This window comes from Anas platyrhynchos, chromosome 5 (genome assembly GCF_047663525.1).
Source record: "Anas platyrhynchos isolate ZD024472 breed Pekin duck chromosome 5, IASCAAS_PekinDuck_T2T, whole genome shotgun sequence".
NCBI lineage: Eukaryota > Metazoa > Chordata > Aves > Anseriformes > Anatidae > Anas > Anas platyrhynchos.
Window position 1 is genome coordinate 7,250,086 of NC_092591.1, and position 23,424 is coordinate 7,273,509.

The 23,424-nt window shown below is 44.5% G+C and overlaps 1 protein-coding gene and 1 long non-coding RNA gene across 3 annotated transcripts in view; one reads left to right on the plus strand and one right to left on the minus strand.

The window, feature by feature from the left end:
* Positions 1 to 2,041: 2,041 nt before the first annotated feature.
* LOC101790114 (uncharacterized) lies at positions 2,042 to 21,187 on the minus strand. 2 transcript variants are annotated; one of them, XR_003497390.3, is made up of 4 exons: positions 20,880 to 21,187; positions 19,873 to 20,057; positions 16,985 to 17,428; positions 2,042 to 2,653 (listed from the first exon to the last, which is right to left on the minus strand). It is a non-coding gene; the product is annotated as an uncharacterized lncRNA (long non-coding RNA). The 2 variants fall into 2 exon arrangements; XR_005265945.2 differs by having other exon boundaries at positions 2,042 to 2,664; positions 20,880 to 21,031.
* RHOJ (ras homolog family member J) overlaps positions 21,187 to 23,424 on the plus strand; it is a 54,894-nt gene continuing 52,656 nt past the window's right edge. The window contains exon 1 of the mRNA XM_005029320.6: positions 21,187 to 21,903. Within this exon, the coding sequence (XP_005029377.1) occupies positions 21,726 to 21,903 (178 nt within the window). The 5' untranslated portion in view covers positions 21,187 to 21,725. The remainder of the gene's footprint in view (positions 21,904 to 23,424) is intronic.

Genomic DNA, 23,424 nt, shown 5'->3' on the forward strand with positions numbered 1-23,424 from the left:
AGGTTTTTCCAAGGACTTCTTTTTCTCAATACTACAAGGAACTTGGCAGACAAATCTTCTTTCAAAGCTGCTTTTTAAATGAAAAGGGGGTACCTCCATGACTGAGCTTCAGTCTCTCCTACGAGAATCCCTTATGGTGTCCCCAGTAACATATGAACTTGGCTGCAGTTAGTGTTTGACTGCAGGCACTTGACTGAGAGCTCTCTGCAATGGAAATATGGAAACTGAACTTTGCAGCCATCGTATTTCTCCATCGACTTAATTTCTGCTGACAACATACTGAAGGAATGAAGAAGAGATCTGCTTTAAATAATCGGGATATTTGACTTGGGAACATAATGCAGCTGCTTTAGTACTGAGAAAAAATAACTATTTTTAAATGCAAAAGTCTGTAGCATGGAGAAACTTTGCAGAAATGCAGCAAAAAAAGGAAGCTAAATGTTATCACTGAAGGTTACCTAAAACTCCTGGTGTGAAGAAAAGGAGAAGATGGTGGAATTAAATGAGGGTTTTGATTAGGCAATCTTGCTTACCTCTTAGCATAGGTTTATACACTTTATTGTCCATTCATTTCCAACTTGATGTACAGCTCAACAACGTGCAGAGGTGAGCTGGCCCAACAGGCTGTGAAGTGCTCCTGCCGGTGGCTCTCAGGAGCAGAGCTGTGTATGGAGCCACTGATGTCCCCTTGTGCCTTATTAAACTCAAAGCAGAGGCAGCACAAAGCTGGGGTGCTGGTAGTGTGGGGGGCACACAGCCCAGTCTGATGCCAAGAGGGAGGAGAGGGGCACAGGGAAGGTGGCCAAGGGAAGAGCCTGGGCTGTAGCCATCACCTTCAACACGGCCTCAGCTCACCAGGCCACTTCAGACCAGGTTGGGACCTGGCCCCAAATGCACTGCTCTGCGTGATGTGGGAGGACAGATTTACAAGTCTTTATTAAGTGACAATAAGAACATGACCGACACAAACCATGCGCTACTTCTCCAGAAGCTATGCCAAAAAAAGTAGCGTCTGTCGTGCAAAATTGTTCTGTAACCCTGCATGGCACAGCAAGCAATAGTGCTATCTAGGGAATTAGCGTGAAAGCAGGTAATATCCCCTTCCTGTTTATTGCAGTAAGTAAGAAAAAGGGAACCCTGGCTCTATTATGAGATCAAAGATTTCTTCCATAGTTGTTGTCACAGTACAGATAAAACTGATAATTAGAAGTTGCTGTATTTTCAATGCTTTTCTTCATTTTGCAGGCTGTAATCCATCACGTTGCCATGTACTGTAGTTAACTGTGTGTACTGTAGTTAACAATAAACATTACTTTTTACTCTAAAAGGATAAATTAAGTTGTTGATCCTGAAAACACTGAAATATTCGTGAAGGCAAGGGAATTCAATCATCGCTTTGTTTTCTGTACTGTACTGGCTTGTATGCCCATGCACAGGACCTAAATTTCATAGCAAGGGGCTCAGGCTGAGCCACAGTTCTGCACTGTAAAGAGAGAAACATTCTTCTCAAGTGAATGAACTCAGAAACAACCACAATACCGTCACAACGCCCGCTCAACATTAAATGAACAAATATTTCATGTGCTGTTACACATCAGGGGTGTTAGATCTGAAATTCATTACCACCAGAATGATGGAATTTCCCTGAACTTTCGTTTTCTAAGCTGTGAAAAACAGACTCTATAAACACTGATACAGTCTAGCAAAAGTACACTTGGATTTAAACATTTTGTTCTGTAAACACAAAGACAGAAAAAGGGAAAATTATGAAGTTATTTACAAGCTAGGTATCTTCTGGATTCTCTGTTCTCTTGTCTTGTGTTCTCGTGTTCTGAATAATAAAAAAGGATATAGTTATCAACAGCAAGAACAGAATAGTTTTCTTAAGGGATATTTGTGCCTAACATAGCTTATTAAGAAAGTCTGTACAAATTTAATGTCCCAGTACCTAATCCCCCCAAACAGATCAACAAAGTAATGTCAAAAGGAAAAAAAAAAAAAAGGGGGGGGGGGGGAAGAAAATAATCTTTCATATAAGATGTGTGGCAAGTTAATTCATTTTTTATTAAACAACAGCACTGTGTTTTTTTCTTCTTTTCTTTTTTCTTTTCTTTTCTTGAACACCAGGGATTAACATGCATATGATCAAAGCTAGATGTCATATATTGGCCTTTTAGTTCTTTCAGACCACCATCAGTGCATGGCTGGAAAAGGAAAGTTCAGCTTTTCCACACTGGGAGATGGAGAGCCACGCACCAAGTCAACACTGCACTTCCAAAACACCAAAATACCCGAAGCCAAACACCCACACTGTTGGACAGCACTGATAACCCAGTATCTGCAGTGCTTGGCCTTGCCATTCTCTTTTCTTTCTGCAGCCATCCTGACCCCACCATCACTTTGTGGCACTGCTCAGCTGCGCACAACCCTCTGCAAAGGTGAGGAAGTGCTACCTGCTACATTCCAACTGTCCCCTCACCGCCATGGTTCCTGGTTAGTCCTCACGATGACTCAGAGGCGTTGTCATAATGCAATATCATTTTGCTGCTCCTTCGTGTGAAATAGCTTGTGCCGCATACCAGGAGGGTAAACAGAGTGCTTCTCCCTCTTAAAGGTGGAAAATGAGAAGCTGGGGAACCATAAAACTGTCAGTCTGGAAAGAGACTAGAGCAAATTATTAAACAATCTTGTTATAAACACCAGGAAGAAAATAAAGAGACTAAAAAAAGCCAGAGTGGATACGTCAGGAACACATTGTACCAAACCCAAACTCATTTCCCTCGTTGACAGTATGACTGGGAAAGGGGGAGGGAGCAGATGTTGGGTATCTTGATTTCAGTCATGACAAGAGACGAAAACATGGTTTCCATGGGCACCTGCCTGCAAAAGCACATCCCAACAAGTTGTCCTCAAACTGACGGCATGTTGGATCCTGAAGTGTCCACACTACTCATGCTAACGATGGGAAGTAAAACTCCAGGAACATGCAAGTGGCCTCAACCAAGACAGCTGCACCTGCTGGGGACAGTAGGACACGAGTGTGGTGTCTGGTCAAGGAGAGGCCACAGATAAGCCAGAACCATCTGTGACCAGGCAGGTGGCAGAAAATGGGATGCTGATGGGGAAGGGGATGCTCTCTCCTATAAAGCTTATAGGGCTGTGCCAGACCAACGAGGTGTCAACAAGTACACCCACCTGTCTATGTGTTGAAGTGTAAATTAGGGTTAGCTGTCAACATAACCTAATTTGAGACTAATTAGCAACTTAGTTTGCTTTTGACTAGTTTCTCTGGCACACCCTGAAAATAAAACAACTACTGAAAATAAGAATAAAAAAGCAAGATATCTAACATCTGACTGTTAGTAATACCTTATTTAGCAGTCTTTATTTAAGATCTTAGGTAAGACAATGTGTTCACAGCCCATCTCATGCTGTTATTTATTTCAGAAAAGTCAGCAATAAAGAAGACTGAAATATATATGACTGTATGTTTAAAGAAAGCAATAGCAGCTGGTAACACTGACAAGCGAGCTCTGCTTTCCTGTTATTTATTGTTGTACAAAGGTATTGATAAGAGAGCTGGAGGGAAGATCCACATTTATTTCCATCGGCTTTATTGTACCACTGTAACATGAAAGGTCTCTGTAGAATCAAGTGGAGAAAATAATAATTATGGTTGAGACAAGGAAGAAATCCATCTTGCCCTTCTCCCATTCCAAGCTCGTGACACTTTCAGGAAGATAGTGCCTCATGGCACGTGGAGACCCTCTGCCAGACTTCTTTCACCTCCTCACCTGAGCCGCAGGACAGTTTGACCCCTTATCATGGTGCTACAGGGCTTTCAGATGACCTTCCTATTTTAGGGCTGTATTGAAAACAAACTCACTTAGACGAGGTAGTCCATGGGAACAGCCCACAGCAATAGGGACCCTATTTCTACCAGGGGAAATGTCCAGCTCCTGTCCAGGGAAGCTTTTACTAACCTGGTAAAGCTCACAGTAGTTCAGTTCTCCATTAAGAGGATTTATTTTGTCAGCTTCTTGCTCAGACTATCTGTTTGGGAGAATTACAAGAAATCTCAGAGGACAGCAGCTGTCCCACACTCGCTGGGGTGTGCAGGAGGAGAAGGTCCATCAGCGAGGGCTGAAGCAGGTATCTGGGATGAGTTGATGGAGCTGCAACTGGAGCTGCCCCTGGGTCCCTACCCAGCTGGTGGCCCTACATCTTACCTGAGGACACAACACAAACCTCTTCCTGTGAAACTGGGAAGCGCAGATTTCTTTATCCTGGGTGCTGTGTTCATTCAAGAGCCTCAAGTATTTATAGGCCAAGCCACATAAAGCCAGAATCAACCCAAACACAGACTCTTCCCCTGCATCTGATCTCTGTGATGTGAAATATGCAGGCTCTGTATGTCCTTTCCCCGAGGAGAAGGAAGGTGAATGGGATGAGCCTAACCTCCTGAGCTGGGGCTGGCCAATATGATGGGATGCAGGATGCAGCTAAGCCCCCTGCACACAGCCCTCCTTGAATTGCTGCCCCCTCCTGAGCCCCCACCTGACTCCAGGGAAAGCAGCTCTCTTTGGCTCATGTCAAGCCTCTGCATTCAGAGGAAAGGAAAAAAAAAAAAAAAAAGAAAAACTCAGCACAGGCTTAAGCTCTAGGGATTTTCTATAGGAGTTTTCTGGGAAATTAGTCTGCTGGGGGAAAGAGAAGCTGTGTGAGCTGAGACCCCTGCTCCTGTCCTTGTGCAGAACAGAAGGATTCAGCCACGGGGTTTCATCTAGCCAGAGGGAAGGGTAACTGAGTGGCCCTGCAGAGAATTGGCCTCAGCCAGCACTTGTGATGAAACTGAAGTCTTTAATTACACATTTCAGCTTTGATTTTCCAAGTTTTCTTCACATAAATATAATTATCCTTATTTCACAGTTACAGAATAATAACACTGCACTGGAAAAGATGATGAAAGATCATCTAGCCCTGAGGCAGAGAGCCATATGTGAGTAGCCCAAAGTCACAGCAAGGTACTTTTGGGGCTGCAAGTACACCTGGCTACTCTATTTGCTCTGTTTCACAGTCTGTTCTAAAAGGAGAGTAGCAAAAAACCCACTGCTTTCCCAAACAGGATGATTTAACAGCCATGCAGGCTCCATATGAATAGTCTCAGAAGGGAGTGGAATGCGTTGTGTTAATACTGCAGTCACATTTTTGCCTCATATATTTTTTTCTGTGTTACTGGTAACACCTTAGGGTGCTGGAATGGGAAGAATTCAAACAACTCTGTTTGTTTTCACTACTTACTCTCTTTGCTCCCTTATTCAAATTTAGACAAGCATCAGCTTTGCTTAACATCCACATGCATTTTAATTTCACGTTCCTCTCCCCTCGCCCAACGCCGCATTGTTTGCAGAAAGAATTACCCGCAGCCAGGCCAAACAAGCCGTCAAGCAATGAAGATATTTCTGCTCCTGTCACATTTAAAATTTGTTCTCACTCACCACAAAACCAACAGCAGGTGAATTATGGAGAAAAGAAACATTAGTGTCCACCCCCTGATCATCTCTTACGATCATTTCCTACCATCAGTTCAGTTCCTTACCCTCCCTATATTTTGAGGAGGAGTGTATTGGAAACCAAATCCTTCTCCCTGCTTTCATCTCAGCTGGATACAATAGACAGCAACCACCTCCTCCTGGTGCTAGCATGGAAAAAAATTCACAATGCATCACTTTTGGCAGGCTGCTAACCCCTCTGATCCAGGCTACTGCTCTGTTAGAAATCTCTCGATGACCACTAGGTGGGGAGAGACACTTATTGTCGTCCCCCAGTCCCTGGAAGATATAGTAAGCAGCAGGGCCCTTCTCACTCCAAACCCCGCTTTTCCAACTGACCTTTTTCCTCCGGGCTGCAGATCAGTGGTAGGGGCTGTAAATTGCCTGTGACCAGAGACAAAGAAATCCTTCTGTGTAATCTGAAAGTCTCGTTTGAAACCTGCAGATTTTCTGAGCTCTTCAATCCCTGAGACACCGGATCTTAAATTTGTTGATGGTGCAGGAGCGAGTTTAATATCACACATAGGAAATGCTGGGTCAAAGCAATTCTTAGGGGTAAGTTCCTTACTGAGAGATTTATTTTTCAGAGGGTTTTGGGCCGCTGTTAGTTTCTTTGTTTTTTAAAGACATTGGGTTTGCAACTTCTGAGTCCCAGGAGAGACAGATCAAATGCAGAATGTTTATGAAAGATGACTAAAGACGCACAGGAAATGAATTCTGTCTCCAGGTACCTCAGAGATGCTGGTATTATCCGTTTCCAAAGACCCAGTCATCTAAGCTCTCACTAGGTAAGTACACTTGGGGGGTGTCTGTGGTCTTTGGCGGGGTGAATCTCTGCATCCTCTATCAGCAACACAATCATACCCGCAACTCAGGCACTTACATGAACTGTATCCCACTAGTTGGCACAAACTTGGGCCCATATCTCTCAGTGCTGCCATTGCTGAGTACTGTAGACCACAGAAACATTAGCTCTGGACAGCAATACAGGCAACGTCAGGCTTTAACATTTTCCAGCAAAAATGGATACCCAAGCTGACGAAGGTGCTCTACACAGCAGCTAGTCTCTACTCACACCCAGCTGGCTGTTGCACAGCTAGGCTGGGTCTGTCCCTACCACTCGGTAGTCGCAGACGTGGCTACAGCACAAACATATCCTCAGAAACCCGAACTGCTGATATTTACTTTAGAGACAGGACCAGAAGTTCTCCTTCTCACTTGCAGCCCTAGCTGAGAATTACAACAGCGCCCACAAACAACTGTGGGTGCTATAAAAATTATCTCAGCCTCTTAGTCACCTTTCGGTAGCAAATACCTTGAAAGTGTTTGGCATTGGTTACTGCAAGTTTCTCACTTCGTGCCTGGTAGTAAACAACATCATCCGTCAAACAAGATGTGAAGGTTGCCATGGAGCTCCTGCGTCTTTTTGATCAAGGAAAAGTTAATGTTTCAAGTAGAACATTTTGATGAGGATTTTCTGTGTGGTCTTTTTTTTTTTTTTTCCTTTTGCATTCCCTGATAGAGGGATCATTACCTATGACCAAATAAGAGGCGTACTTGGCAGCTACAGCACTCATCTGCCAAGTTCGGTGTAATGTACTTCCAAGAAGAACATCTGGCTCTGTAATTTTGTTCCTTGGCAATGCAGCTGTTGTCTACACGGCTGACTACCCCTCTCTGCTGGCAGCTGTGAAACTGCATCAGGGCATGCTTTGGACACAGACTGCACCTTTACGGTGTCTGGATGTTCTTCGCCCTTTCCTTCATCCCAAATTTGCCTATACCTAAGAAATTTATTTCTTTTTTTTTGCTTTGCAAATGAATGCAATGTGCAGTCCCTGAAATTACACCTCACTGCAAATGGAAGCAACCAGGGACGAACAGCAGCGTGAGCCTGTTCACCTACCCACCAGAATTATCAGCAGGTGTTGATGCATGAGCTGAAGACCACTGCGGGACCACAACACTTGCAGTTGACAGGCACACATGATCATACATTGTCCCCATCAGAAACAGGGTGTGGGAGAGAGAGGAACTTCTGTCTCAACTGCACGCTATTTTATAGAAGCCTCACTGAGCTATTAAGTGGAACTGAGATAGAAATTAATGAGTTTTTAAGAGAATTTATACAGGAGATCTGTTAAGGAATAGTAAAAATACAGGATGTGAAGATATCGAGCCACTACTGTTAAATTGGCATAGGGGTGATGCAGTGTTAAGAGCTACAATACTTCTTAAACACACACTGACCACTGGCACGGTATGTCACCTGCAAGCAAGGCTTTTCAGAAAGGTTTTATTCAAAACTCAGAGGATAAACACCATGAAGCAATGGCCTGAGGCTAAAAGGAATTACAGATTTACTTTCTGTTGGAAGACAAATTCCTAGGCAGAAGAACTAAGGTATTAGCCAAGAACAGGCAAAAATGTGGATACTGTGACGGACACCATAAAGCCAAGGTTAGCAGGTGGGGGGGGGGGGGGAGAAATGAGCCATGCATGGAATAAACTGTTTACCATTATACAAGATCCACTGTTGGACAGAGTCTCATGCTGTACAAGGCTGAGCCTCCAGACAGCACTGAAGGATGCCTTCATGTTGAATAATAGCACAACACATGGTATCGACTGTCTGAGGGGACTGTCAGGAACCGCCTGGAAGAGAGCCCTGGAGATGCTAAAAGCCCCTTCTGAAGTGATGATTCCCAGAAAACCAACAACTGGAAGAGATTTAAACAGCATTTCTTTTGATATCTGTAGGCAAGGTCGCCCTCACAAAAGGAAGACAGGTAGGAAGCAGCCTGATTTCTGCCAGGAAAAAAGGTGACGTTGGTAATGTTTTCCAGTTACGTCAGACAAAGGTGACTAACAATAAAACAAGGAAACAATAGCTGGGCCTTTGCAGAGCACTGCATTGCACACAGAAGGGGAAACAGATGAGGGAGGTGCTTGCAAGCTGGGCAGCAAAGAGAAAAGATAGAAGAGGCTGTAAAATACCTAAGGGTGAAAAGCAATCTGGGGAGGACTGAGTCCCTTCTTAGAGCAACCAGATCATGTCTGGAATTTAGAGTTGAGTAAGGAGACTATCTGCAAATGCAGAACTACCTTAAATAGAAAATTCAAAGTTTTCTCTTTTCAAAAAGGAAAAAAAGGATTTTCCCCAGTCAAGACAGAGTTTCCACTGAACAAACACTGCCACCAAATTGCATTAGAATAAGGAACCCTGAGGCAAAAGACCACGTGAAAACAAGGGTATAAGTCCACAAAAAAATAATACCAAACCTGCATATGTTGTGGCCACCATCACAGTGTCTGACCCAAGAAAAAAACATGTGACATGTCCAAACATTACTGTGAAAGTCTGCTCATGTCAGAATTAAGTACACCAGGAGTGAAGGGATCACAAGAGCATTGAGAAAGGTTTTTCATGGAAACAAGAGAAAAGCTCACTTCAGAATTTGAAAGAATTCTCCATCAGGTAATGAATGAAACATCCTTCATTTTAAGTTAGTTCCCAGGTACAAGGCAGTGTCCCCTCAGGAACAGGGACGTTAGTGGAACTGAGCACAGCACTGTTACAAGTCTACGTGCCTGATCCCCACAGGGTGGGAGTTTTGATAGACCATGATAACAGAGTTTGGCAGCCCAAGGTGATATAAATACTACTTTTCAATTGTTCTGTTCCCACTTCAATCCTTTAATTTATTTATTTATTTTTAAACAAAGACTTGGAGGATTCAAACTGCAGTTTGCCTCTGAGGCTCAGTACAACTTTTGGAGCATATAAACCCACCATTTTCTGTCAGGTACAGCTGAGTGCTACAGCTCCCTGGTGAGTTGCTATGAAAACTAGTGTCAAATTAATAAAAGCCCTGGCAAAAAAATGTCAGAGGGTCAGACACTGCTCCATGTTTGGGGCTGTTAATTACAGAGCGGCAGGAGAGGCCGGGATGTCACTCTGCTCAGCAGCACTCAAACCAGAGAATGCCTTTACAGCTAGACATTGAGGTCAGCTGTGGAAAGAGACAGAGAAAGAGAAGCAAATTGCTTGATAGTGTTTAAAAACCCAAATTTTCACCCTACATCATAAAAATGAAGCTGTGTGCATCCACAGTGGTACAGCTGTGAGCAGCTGCGTACTGCAAGGGGTCAGCTCATGGCTATGTGAAGCTTCTGGCTCCATCAGCTCTGGTCTGCTCAGGCATAAACATGGTTTCTGTGCTCTGGAAGGCAGAGAGAAGACCTTCTCAGAAGTTTCAAGCCCATGTTGATTCTGCTCTTCTCAAAACCATAAACTTGATGACTTCTTGGCTCCTGAACTTACTTGTGTCAGCCAGGAGCCAGGGGACTTGCCAGCCAAGGAAATCCAGCCACAGGCAAGTGTCCAGCTCTGCACTTTGCCCCTTGGGGCAGAACGGCTGCAGCTGGTGTGAGCTGTGCAATGCTGCAAGTTCAAATCCAAATTCAAGCCTGGTCAATGAGGATGGTCTAAACATGGACAGGATGGAAGAGCTGAACAAAGGAGAGGCCCCTGTGTCACCAGATTTTCCTTGCTTATATCCATACAGTCTTTGATACAGCTGAGCAGGGAAAGGGAATGTGCTTTTCCAAGACACATCTCCACTAAACATTTTCTGCTATGGAGAGGCTCAGAGGATTTCCGTCTTGAGCCCACAGGTTGTCTGCACTACAGCTGAGTAGCATCCAAAGGACAGTTTTAGCACCTCATGCTCAGTCCTTCCCAAATACTGAAGAGTGACAGATCCCACAGCAGGAAACAAATCCTGCAAACAAACAGCTCGCCTGGCCCTGGTCTTGCACTTGGAGCAACGTGCTGTAGGCATAGCACATGACTCAAAGGCATTTAACTGAGAAGATAACCACTGATTCATGAGTCAAGGGCATGGGCTGCTATTTCTAGCCATACCACTACATAACACGTGAGCTGGACAGTCCTTTCCTTTCTGGTTCCCTCCTGTCATTTGCACCTTTAGACTGCAAACATCATGGGGCTGGAGCTGCTGAGTTTCCCTGTATGCTTTTACAGTGCTTAATGTAACCTCTGTGGTCTTCTCAGCACTGCTGAATGCAAATCCTACATGCCAGCACAAAGCCACCAGAGCAGGGACAGTAACAGGAGGACACTTAAATCAAGATACTATGCAAACTTTCAATGAAAGCACACACCAACCCTTTCCATGAGATAAAAAGTCTCAGCTAACTTTTTCCTTATTTCCACAAGCAGGCATTCACCCCAGTTCCATCAAAAGTAATGCAGGCAGTGACATGGTTGAGTGCTGAAAGGCTGTTGCTCTGCTATTCATGGCATGACAAGCTGCAGAAAGATCTGTCACATGAACCCACTCTCACACGATTTCCCAGTGGACTGTTTTCCAATGCCTGTTACCTCAGTGCAAATCTGGAAGAGAACTGAGAACTGAACCTGGTCAAAAAAGTTGGGAAGTCTCACGGGGACAGATTTTCTGAGGAGCTTAGCAGCTCTTTCTGTGGGAAAACCTACAAAGTAAGGTTTTCGGGTTTGGTTTTCACTTTTGCCAGTAATTAAAATATGGCCCAAGATGGTCTAAATGAAATTGAGAGAGGCAAGAAGTGTCTGGTGGCAATCTGAGCTGCACTTCCAATCTGTTAAAAATTAATAATGCTCAAGACACTGGAGAATAAGGAAAGATGTGTAAGTACCATGCCATTATTCAGACACTTAGTGGACAGGTTTAAGTGAGATTTCTTATTTACTCAATAGCTAACACAGTAAAATTGTTCTCAGTGGCCATTTTGAAAGCAGATGAATCTCTGAAGATCTTATAGAGCAAAGATTAAAAATCACTGGAGCATTTCAAATTGTGTAATAGGAAGAAGCTGAAATGAAGAACCTTATTGCTGATGTTCATTTGCCACTAAAGGAGAGGGCTCTTACCTGTGACAGAGAGAAAGACATGACATTTTCCATGACTCAAGAGCTTTCCCTTCTCAGGTATAGGTGTGTGGCAGAAACAGAGAGAACAGGAAGGTTTGAAATGTTTTCTGAGGCCATCAGGTTTATTTGCAATCGTGTACCTAAACAGCACGTGCCCTGTGGGGCTCTCAGCTCAGCTCGTGACTGCGATGAAGGTTGGTGGGCTCGGTACTGAACATGGGAGTGTGATAGTATATCACAAGCTCTAAGGCCAAGGCATTAAAAATGAATTGGTCTGGAGGGTATGATTACGGAGTGGTTCCTGCAACACTGTGCTCTCAGGCTGCTTTGATGCTTGAGCTGAAAAAGAAAAAGGAAGGCTTCACAGCTGGGTCCCCTGACAACAGCCAGTGCACCATATGGTCACAGGGCTCAGATGAGCACAGCAGGCCCAGAGCTTTGGGAAAAGCATTTCCAAGAAAAAAATCCTACTGGGTGATGCCTACTGAGAGAAGGCTGTGTCTTCAGATTGCCTGCATTAGTTAAAGCACGTAATCTGGGGTTGTTCTCCTCCTGTCAATGATGAGCAAAGTCCATCAAAGAAGTCTGAAGCTTAAATTACAGATGCTTATCAGCTGCTTGCTGTTTTTAAGTTAGTTCCTCTAATGTTTTGCTTCACATGTTAAATAAACCCATTTGTTTCAAGGCGTCTGTTCATATCCACACAGCACTGATCACAGCCCTCTGGAGAAAGGATGCAGAGGCCTCTGCCCAAAAGCTGCTTCCACAGGCAAGGAAGAGAAGTTACACGTTTCCCAGAATATCTGAAAACATAGAGTTCATCCCCAACATAAGCCAAAGAGATAGGTCAGATGCTTGCCATTCAAAAATCAGAGAGACAAGACTAAAAAAGATGATGGATCCCCCTCACCACCTCCTAGACATTACTCACTGCTGTAACAACCAGCAACCTGTATTTGACTATTACCAAATATGTCATGAAGACAGCAAAAAAAATATGTTGAAGTCAAACTGAGCCAATAACAGTTCACTGGGAACTGATCCCCATATTACTTGCTAAAGCTGCAGTTTACAGCATATTTGTTTTGAAAGAAATGATGATAAACGCGAGAACCTAAAGTCATGATTTCTTGTGTGACTGGAGGACTCTGCACAAGTTCTTGAAATATGCTGCAGTTCCAGTCCTTAGAGATGCATGTGGAGAGAGGCATACAAAATATAGGTATGTATTTCATTTTGCTTCGCAACAGAGAGGAGCCTCAAGCTGCGCGGTCTATCTGATCACAGAATCACAGACTGGGTGAGGTTGGAAGGGACCTGTGGAGGTCATCTTGTTCAACCCCTCAACTCAAGCAGGGTCACCTACAGCCAGTTGTCCAGGTCTATATCCAGATGTTTTTTTGAAGATCTCCAAGGATGGAGACTCCATAACCGCTTGGGTGCATTACAGGACCTTTGGCTGCAATAAAGTCAAACCAAATTTGAAATTCTCATGAGTCCCTTCTGCCTATTAAATCACCATTACAGAATACATTTTCATGAAGACAGCATGGCTTCAAATGCTGCTGAACCGAGGAAAACAACCCACAGGGATTCCTGCCACTTAATAGCATACACCGAAAGCAAACCCAGACAGCTCTGAGATGGTGGCAAATGTGCAGCCAGGCTCATTTTATACAAATGTGCCACAGTGGGAGCACAGGGAGCAGGGAAAGGAAACTCTGGCCCTTAGGAATTTGGTACCATATTGCAGAATTTAGCAGTCACAGTTCCCCAATGACACACTATGCCTAAATTTCACAAATGGCCGTCGTTGAATAAGCAGTGCTTCCTAATGAGAAATCTCAGTGCCCTCTTGGCAGAGGAATAAGCCACACAACAGTGAGAAAGAGGTGGCACAGATGGGTGAAAAAGTTTCTAAATCAGCATGAAAGAGCCAGGAACATCTACCATGGCATGTCTGCTCTGCAACCCATAGCTGTGACTGCAGCTTTTGACACACACACAAGCCAAATATGTTATCACAGGTACATTGACAGCTGTATCAACTGCAGCAAAAACTCTGCCAAGCATAACAAATCCTGCATAGACCTCTTGGGAAGCACTGGGGACACACACTTTACAGAGCACAGGGACACACTGCCATGGCATGAGCTCAGAGAGCCCAGGCTGTGGCCTTCAAGCTAGGTACAATTCATACACCGTAATGTGGTCCTCATGGTGGAGAGGGACTGAGCCACCAGGACCTGCTGAGGGTGGCAGCACCTGGTGGCCCCCTCTGTGGTGAGCTCTGGGGAGTCACTCCAGCTGCTCCCCAAAGCCCTTGTTTATCCCTTCCCAAGGTACTTTATATGTGTCTAATGGCTTCTGGCCACAAGAAGATCTTGGTGTACAGTCCATTAGGGCAGAAAGGTTACCAGCTACTGAGCAGAACTACCAGCTACCACTTCCCCCAAATGCTTTGAGACCTCTTTCCCCAAGTGGTGAGCTACCAAATACAGCTCCTGCATTTGCTGTGGCCACAAAAACTGTCTGTGAGTAGCCAGCAGACACAGCAAATTAAGATTTTTCTCCTTCTGCCTTCCAGTATACCTTCGGGTACCTGTAGGTCCCAAGGCCTTGCTTTAATGCTCTGACCTTCAGCCTCATGCAATTTCAGGCACAAGTTTCTGCAGCTTGGGTAGAATGCATGTGTTCCTCATTTGTTATAGCAACACACCCTAATTCTGCTGGAGAAAGAGCACAATTGGGTGATACAAACCCAATTGCTACAAAAGAGAGAAAAAAAAAAAAAAAAAAGTCCCCTGCTGCTGCCAGCTCTCCTCCCATCACTCTGTCACTGATGGAAAGCTGGGTTGTCCTGAGAGAGAGTTAGAGAAGTTCAGCCCACAGAAATACAACATGAAGGAAAACAATATATACCTGGAACAGTTTTTGCCTTTAACAAGCTCACTGTGAGGTCTGACCAAATGCTTTCTTGGTGACAGCCAGCAAATAGGTTGGTTTAGCTCTGCCACAGACACGCACCCCTCACATGTTGCAGGAGTTGGTCTCTGCTCTGAAGGTTAGCAGTAAAAATAAATAAATAAATAAATTAAATAAAAAACAGGAAGCATTTCTCTTTCCTGTTTTACACATGAGGTAAGAGCATGGCTTAAATGATCCACTCCACTTATGCATGTCTGAGCGTGGGTTTGGAAATGGGTCCCTGGATCTCCTTGCAGCGCCTTTGCCACAACGCTGTGCTCAGGATAGGCTCAGTAAGGAGACACAGTAGAGAAAAAGCCCATCACAATCTTGCTAGACCTTCGTTTTCCACCTTGGTCCTTGTCCCATCTGCGTGCTCCTGAAATGTGGAGGCAGCGCCAGCCTCCTGCTAATTTTTGAGTGGAGGCAGAAAGATCCCTTGAAGCACAAAAGCACATCCCCTCCCTGGAAGCAGCCTGCTCCCTTCTTTCCAAGAGAGTAAAAACTCTGCATGAATGTTTTATGAATCAGCTGTGTGCTCATTCCAATGATAAAGCCAGCTTGGCAATCCGGCCTGAAAGGGGGAAGCTGAAAACCTACAGATTCCAACTGGCATGTTTTTAGACGTGAATGTTTTCTCCCCATTGGAGACATAACTTTCAGTCACATCTAACTTGGGGAGGTTTCTCTGCTTCTAAAGAAATTGCGGATTATGTCCCAAGCATTACTCACAAGTGAACAAAATAGATTTGTCCCTTTAATGACTTCACTGCATACACGTATGCACACTGCTAACTGGTCACAATTTGGGGCCCTCGGTGCAGTTTGATTTCCTGATTGCAGCCCTTTTACATTCTCAGCAGTCCACTATATGCAGTTGCAAATGATATTTTAAGATACAGAAGAGGCATAGATAAGGTTCCTTCTTGTTTAACCTCCTGCTGTATTGCTCAACCTAACATAAATGTAATTTAGAAAAGGATCCTCTGCAGAAAACACCATAGGTAGGTAGGAAGAAAATGCCTAACGTGTTTTGTTTTTGTTTTTGTTTTCTTGCTCTGTTAATCCCAGGCTGAAAACATACCTAAGTCCAGTTCTCCCCACTGTCATATGGAGAGGAGTAAATGGATTTTTTTCAGACATCAGCTCTACTCAAGGGAGAGGGAAGGGGAGGGGAAGACTTAAAAAAGCTATATAAAATAGCCATGGAAGACAGATACTAGACAGGAGAGAAGGCAGAGGTGACAGCCAACAATTTTCTAGAAGGAAGTGAGAGAACCTTGATGCAAATGGAGGGATGCACCAGACCACCAGATGCACATATTCCACCATCCAGAGGGTACTTTCACACCTCCAAGGAAAACTGACCCCCAGGGTCCAAACATACCTATATATAAATATACTTACAACCAAATATACCTATAAACAGAACAGCTGGAAATACAGCCACTGGACAAGTACCGCCAGCTTCATGGATGGGTAACACAGCACTATCTACAGTCAGTGATGCAGAAAGAACTGTAAATTAACAAGCTGATCATCATCTTTCCTAGCTGAAAATAATCCCTCCATCCCTCCCCTGTCATAAACCCACAAATACACTATGTTGCAGGTCTCATGAGATAGCAGCTGTCTTTGGGAAACAGGTTCGGTGATGAGGGTACTCTGATGAGCAGGACATGAATCATCCTTTGCTTGACCTCATCTCCCAAAAGTCATTTGTTTTATAAGCTCCTCATTCCAAAGGGAAACCCAATGGCACTAATTATATCCATGGCAGCAGCATGAAACAGGAGACTCCCTGCTGTTGGTGTGGACCACCACGGTGGTGGTGATGGTGGCAGCATGACTGATGGCGTGTGATGGCTGTAAAGAGGCCTGCTCTCACTCAACAAGCCTCAAAGCCGAACCTCAGCACCTACCCGTTCAGCAAACGGCCTCTAAAAATGCTTCACGCAGAGTGCTTCCATCCCCACTGTGGTCAATGCTAAATTGTTATTTTTTCCTCCCTTTTTTACTGCTTCTGCTTTTCAACATATCAAATTCACTTGAGGTCTCAACGACCATTTCACCAGGGTGGGAGGCTGATGGATGGGGCTGCCAGCAAGAAAGGGGAACAGAGGATGGAGGGAATAAAGATAAAATGCCTTCATTTCAATTTTTCTTACCGCATTGTGGAGGCACATACAGACAACCCAAGAACAAAGAGGAAACACCCCAAGCCTACTCTATCTAGGACTAGGGGTCCAGGAGGCTCCCCTGAGAGTGTGGTGACCATAGGGATGCTTAAAGTCTTGATTTCATTTAACTGCAGGAGTCTGGCTTTTACCATCTCACGGTCCAGAAAAGGTGCAGAATCTGACCTGGCTTTGAACTGCACAGTGATAATTAAGCTCAGTACGGTTCTGCTATGCTCAGTCTGATACCAATACAATCCCTGTCCCACCTCACCCCCCCCAAAAAAAAGAAAAACCCTCTGACAATCCAACAGATTGGACAAAGAAAAAGTAAAAAAAGTGAGAAGATTTACCTGAAGTCAATTTACAGTTCAGCAGCAGTGCCAGAAACTTCATTCCCACGTCAGCACTGGTAGGTGGAAGGAGGGAGGATGGATGAGGCAACAAGAGGTGGGGAGAAAAGCTTCATAGTACTGCAGTCCCCTTCAAAACCCCCCAGCCCATGGAGCTGCCTCCTATGGGTGAGAATGTAGGGGCAGATCTGTTCTGTTTAGGCCAAGAAGGGATGATGCAGGGGAGGAATAAGGAGGGCAAGGCCTAATGAAAGATGAGATGGGGAAAATAGTTAATGGAGAAAATTCCTCTGACTTATAAGCTTTAAGCTCATAAGATTGCATAAAGGAAGATGACAGGAGGCACTGGGGAAAAATGTGGCAGTGGCAGATTTGGTTAGGGAAAGAGAGCTGGAAGAGCACAATACAGCTCTTTTTCTTTTTTCTTTTTCTCCCTCTGAAAGCCTGCAGAGAAATAGAGAATGGATTTAATTGGCAAACATACTGCTCACTGCAGAGCTAATTAACAAATTTGCAAGTCCTTCACCTCCCACAGATCTTCTCACCAAAATTCCTCTCACAGGCCTTGAACTCGCTGATCCCTGAGGAAGCAGCTGCAGGGAGTGTCCTGTCAGACCTGTGCTGATGAAGATGAAGCTGATGCTTCCACACAGACATGTGGGAATTGGACATACTATGCAGTCCCAGGAACAGATCTGCAGCCAGTTAATTTGTTAATTAACAAAAGGTCAGAAGCGCTTCAACTAGAGCAGAGCTCTTTGCTTGAGAATCTTTGCTAGCTAGTGCCTCAGGTGACAGCTTTGCTCCCCCGTGCTAGTAACATCTGCCTATATCTATTATGGTCTCCTTTAGCCTCCCTTCTTGCCATGATGATCTTGGCTAGAGGCTTGTAAAATGAGTGGGATGAAAATTGGGTTGGATAGCTGAGAACCACACGGAGCAAAGCAAGCTTTCCAAGCATTCAGACTAGCTGGGCTCACTGTTTTACTTCAGGCACGTCTTGTCAAACTTCGTGGCTTGAAACCAGCCTGCTCTTATTGGATTTGTAAGATGGGAAGGACTGAGATCTTGTGAGAAAAGCTGGCCGTTTCTAACTTGATTAGTGAAAGAGCAAAAAAGCCCTGGATCCAGATTGAATCACAAGACCTGAGTTTTGCTGATCATTACCAATAACCCTCTGACTTCCACTCTGGGGCTCGTAGGCAGCTCTGCAGAAGCAGTTTAAGGGTAGCTGAAAATTGCACTGCAACTGCACAAGGGTCAGGTTAACCTAAAGCACTGCCACTTGCAATTTACAGGTTAAGAAATATCTTGTTGGACATAGCAGGATTGCCTCAAACTTTGCTAGGCTTATAGACAAGAGGACTGGGCTGTTGATTCACACAGCAAAGTCAGTGCCAACTTTGCAATATACAATCCCAGGTTGCAGAGGGGTTAATGTTGGCTCAGCCTCCTGAGAGAGAAGTATAAACCAATGTGATTATATGTTCTTGCAACTAAACCAGCTCTTAAGATGTTTTGGTCCAGCTGATCTGAATGGTGCCAAACCAAGTTAAAGTAACGAGGTTAAAGAAAACATGCTTTTGGCCCCTTCTTTTATAACTTTATCATAACTCCGCTAGAGCTATACATATCATCTGTGTAGGTAAGGCGAAATTGTAACACTGAATTTAAGAGCCTTATGGGCAAGATGTCAACTTTCCTTACCTTCCAGATAAACTAATTTTGTTGCCTCTCACAGGAAAGCCATTAGGTAGAGTCCAATGAGTGGCTGGGTTTCCATTAAGCATGCTAAGGGATGTAGTTCTTTTATTGATGCATCTTACCCCACAAGGTACCTATACATAAGAACCTGGAATTGGAGGAGTCTACAAAAACCCTCCAGTTTAGCCCCTCAATACATTAAGAACCACAAAAGCTAGCCCCTGTAAGCAATTTTAAAAGACCCTTTAAAAAAGGTGGGGAGGAGAATGAAGTGTCTTAAGCCTCCAGAGAAACCACAAACGAATTCCACTGTTCAACCTTTTGCAGAAAAATGGAAGTGGACACAGTTGTGCTGAGATTGCCCAGCTTTATGGTCAAAGCAACACAACCCTGGTGAGTGTGGTGGAATGAACTGTGCGCATTTTGTTGTAGGCCTAAATCTGGCCTAACTAGCATTAAGGCTTGCCTTAGCTAAAGCCATGGTTGGTGTTGGAAAAGCTTGCAGCTAAATTATGCCTGTGTAAAATGGGAAGTGAGTTAGTTGTTTTTTTCTGTCTGATAGAGGCAATGGGGAACTGAACCATGAATTATTGGATTTTTTATTTTTTATTTTTTGCTTCCTCAGGCTCTGCGGTTACCTTGCAACAGCATACGCTTACTCATGGGTTTTGCAAATTTATCCAACAAGGTCAGTGGGTTGGTAAGCAAAGGCACAGAGAGCATCAGTGCACCAACCCAGCCATGTAATAACTAAACAGAGGCACAAGCTTAGAGTTTGTCCCAGCTGCAGCAGGAAGTTTAAAGATCAAAATCCTGTAACACTTGAGCCCCCCCAGGATGACCCAGATGTGCTGCTGGTGGTGGAAATGATCAATAGAGTAACTGTTTGGGGCACTGGGTGCCTAGAGCTCACAAGTTTTGGGGGTAAACCTCAGCTTTTGGTTGTAGTTTTGAAGTTAAAAGGATGCAACCCAAACTCCTAACTGGGGGTAATCCTGCAGTGATGATTGTGACAATAGGTATGGTGCTGGGTTTAACAGTACCTCTGAAGACCCCTCTTGTCAACAGAGAGGAGGATGTGGAGAAGATAATGAACATGGGGCAGGTTGCATAAATTACTGAATGACTAAGATGCCTGTTAAGAGCAGGCAGAGACCTGGGGCTATCCAGGTAAAGAAACAAACCTTGTTCAACCTTGTTCCCTTGTTTCATCCATTAAGCACCTCCTGGGGAAGGTGTTGAAAGCCTGGTCCATCACGCTGCCAGGTCACTGAAGAGCTCAGGGATGGGACTGGGCCTGTCCAGGCAAGACTGCGGGTGGGTCTGCTGAGCCCCCTTCACTGCAGACATTGAAGAACACAGCCTGGGGCTAAGAAGGTTCATTATTAGCATTGAATTGGTCTTTACACTTCCAGGTGTGTGTCACTCAGCAGCTGTGCGAGCTTTGGGGCATTTCTTTCTAAGCAGGCATGAGCAAGGCAGGGGAAGCCTGTAGCGCTGGTGCGCTTCCCTGTGGAGCCCCAGCGGGGGCTTGTTTCCCCCTTTCAAAGCCTTTTAATCTTATGGAAGGGAAACGCGGCCAGCAGGATGTGCCGAGCCACTGGACTAGGCTTTATGTCAATGTCTGGCTCGTTTCTGCTGGAAACTCCAAAATCTTTCCTGTGGAAGGAGCAGGGAGTTTGGCCCTTCACGTTGCCCACATATAGACTGCTATATATTTAAATTGAGAGAAGACAGGAGGCACGTGAAGTGCCAGTACAAAACTGAGATGGGAAGGGGCAGGGATCATACAGTTCAAAGCTGTTTTTTCCACAGAATGCTATGGAGAGTTTTTATATATATATATAAATACTTACATATAATATAAATATATACATATACACACACACATGTCTTAATTCATGTAACTTTATTTCTCTTTTAGCTCTCTATCTGTTTACAAAGCTATGCTGGGGCAGGGGGGTGGGGAGGAAGAATCCCTCTTTTTCTTATTTGGGAAAATGAGGGGGAACATAAGGGATACTTTCTGAGTGCCCAACTTGAAAAATCAATGATTTATTATTCCAAACCAAGTTTTCTAAAGAGCTATAGGCACAGAGCAAGTTCACATTCAACTCTACCTACCCTCTATACCTCCTGCCTGCTTCTCCACCTCCCCCCCTTCTCCTTCCCAATGTACGAAAATACCGACCCCGGGATCAGCAGGGATCACTCCCGGGAAGAGCAGAGCCGACACCACCAAGGCAGCAGCGGGGCTCCCAGCCTCGCCATACCCTGCACAGCCACGGAGGTCCAATGCCTCTCCGAAATCCTCCTCGTCCGAATCAGTGCCGGCAGCCCGGAGAGCAGCCCGAGCGCGGGATGGAGCAGGAAGCCTAAAAACTTCGGTCTGCAGAGAGACCTCTAGTGTTTTTCTTTCTCCATGTCCTGGCAGAGTTCCTCCAAAGTACAAATACACACAGAGCTCCCATTGTTTGCAGCCCTTCACAAGCCCACTGATCCTAATATGGAATTCAGCAGGAAACCCATGATTTCCTGACACACAGCAAGCTGGAGAAAGAAAGGAAAAACTCCATTAAAACCCTCCAGACTCTCCTCCATGTTAGAAATGAAATGGAAAATGGAGTGGATTTAACAGGAATCCCTGATTCCTGCGGCCAGGCTGGAGGAAGGGAGACGCGACTCAAAGCCGCAGGCTGCTGATATTTTTTAAGTCGCAATAAATACCGAGAACTCCGGGGCAGGATGAGGATTTCCTGACTCGGACGAACAAGAAAGGACAGATTTTTGCAATATTCCTCTGCTTATATTTAATTTATTCACCTCGATGATTCTCTTGACTGCTCTGGTAATTGTTAGAAGCGGCTGTGACAGCCTGGAAACATTAGTATGATTTCCTGAGTTTGAGATTCCTCCCCCCCCACACCACCACCACTACTCCAAACTCAGGAAAAGTCAATACAATCGCACTTCATTTTTCCTTCATGTGCACTTGGAAGTCCTGGGAGCAGCAAGAGCAGCGGCGGCAGCAGCAAGAATGAACTGCAAGGAAGAAGATGACAACTGCACTGACGGGAGCAGCAATAACCCCAAGAAGATGTTAAAATGCGTGGTGGTTGGGGATGGCGCGGTTGGGAAAACCTGTTTGCTGATGAGCTATGCCAACGACGCCTTCCCTGAGGAGTACGTGCCCACCGTGTTTGACCACTACGCAGGTAAGGAAGGGCTTTAAAAGGAATTTTAATGGGGAGCTGCAGGAGGGCCAGGTGGGAGGTAAGGGAAGATCAAGGATGGTTCGGAGGCGATGCACGGGTTACTTCTCATCCAGGAATGTGATCCAGGCCTGGACGGTGGCCAGAGAGCTTGGATGGCAGTTCATACAATTGGGGCAACGTGGGATTTATGCAGAGAACTTATTTGTTTGCTTCCGATTTTTAGTTTGTTTTCGGCAAGTAAGAAGCATTAGGGATGCAATTAAATGCACTGGGTTTTGGGGACAACAAATGTAGTTCAGCCTCTGTCAAGTTATATTCAGCTGCTTGGTTTGGTGTTTTTTCAATTCTGAAGTTCTGAACTTTGCAGGCTGCAGTTATGGTGAAGATTATATATATATGTACACATAAAATATACATTGTTGGTGATAAATTACATAAATTACAATATTTATGTCCTATTTAAGGAGTAATCTTTGAGAAAATCAGCATATCTCTGAGTGCTGTCAGAATATAGCTCTCAGGGAGATTTTTTTACTCCGTCTATAAATAGAATTTAATATTATAACTTGACAGTGGAGAAAGCAGAAGCGGTGATTGGTTTGAGTACTTTATACTGAGGGAATTTTTAGCATAAGAAAAAAATATGAACATAACAGAGATCACAGATGATGTTGACTGCATCAGTGTGCAGAACAGACCCACAGATTAAGCACAATATTCACAGGCCTCTATCTGTAGCAATTACTTTACCCAGCTGTGTCCAAAGTTACCACACAGCTGTTGTGACAGGCTAAAACTGTTGCTCAAACTCCTGCTTAAATTTTCCTATCCCAGATTCTGTTGTTTTCCTTATCTCACTGCTCCTTTGCCTTATGGTTGTTGTTGTTTTTAAGACCCCCCCTGAAAACAGACTTTAGAAGCACTGCAGAACCGCTGCTTATCTCGCAGCAGCAGTTGGAGTTTCCCTCATTCTCTCTCCACCTCCTTAAAAACTGAATTTTCATGGCGTGGCTTATCATAGATTTGGTGTTCTGTAATGGGAAAATCTCTGTTTTCGTTCTGGCTTTGTGTCAGGTTTAGCAGATGAACTGGCCAAACAAGAAAGCTGTGTAATTGCAGAATCTGATCCATGGAAATGTGAAGACCTTTTCCTCCACAAGAGTGGGCAGCATCACTTCTAATGCAAGCAACACTCTCTTTTCTCTGTTATTACCACCAGATAGACTGAACAACCATTTTAGAAAAAAAAATCTTTACCCAAACGAGATATATGAAATATTTTATGGTGTAAATAAGTATTTCCGCAAGGCACAAATCCTATGCAAGGCTGCACGGATTTCTGTCTTATATTGTGATAGCACCCACTTACTTTCCTGTGATAAGCTGAGGTCTGCTCGTCCCTTACAGCCTTGCTCTCCAGCAATATGCTGGCTCCAGCGCCCACCACCCTCTGCTCTCTGCCAAGCCCTGCAAATGCCTCTGCGTATGGAGAAACCCAAATGCTAGCTGGCACTGGACCAC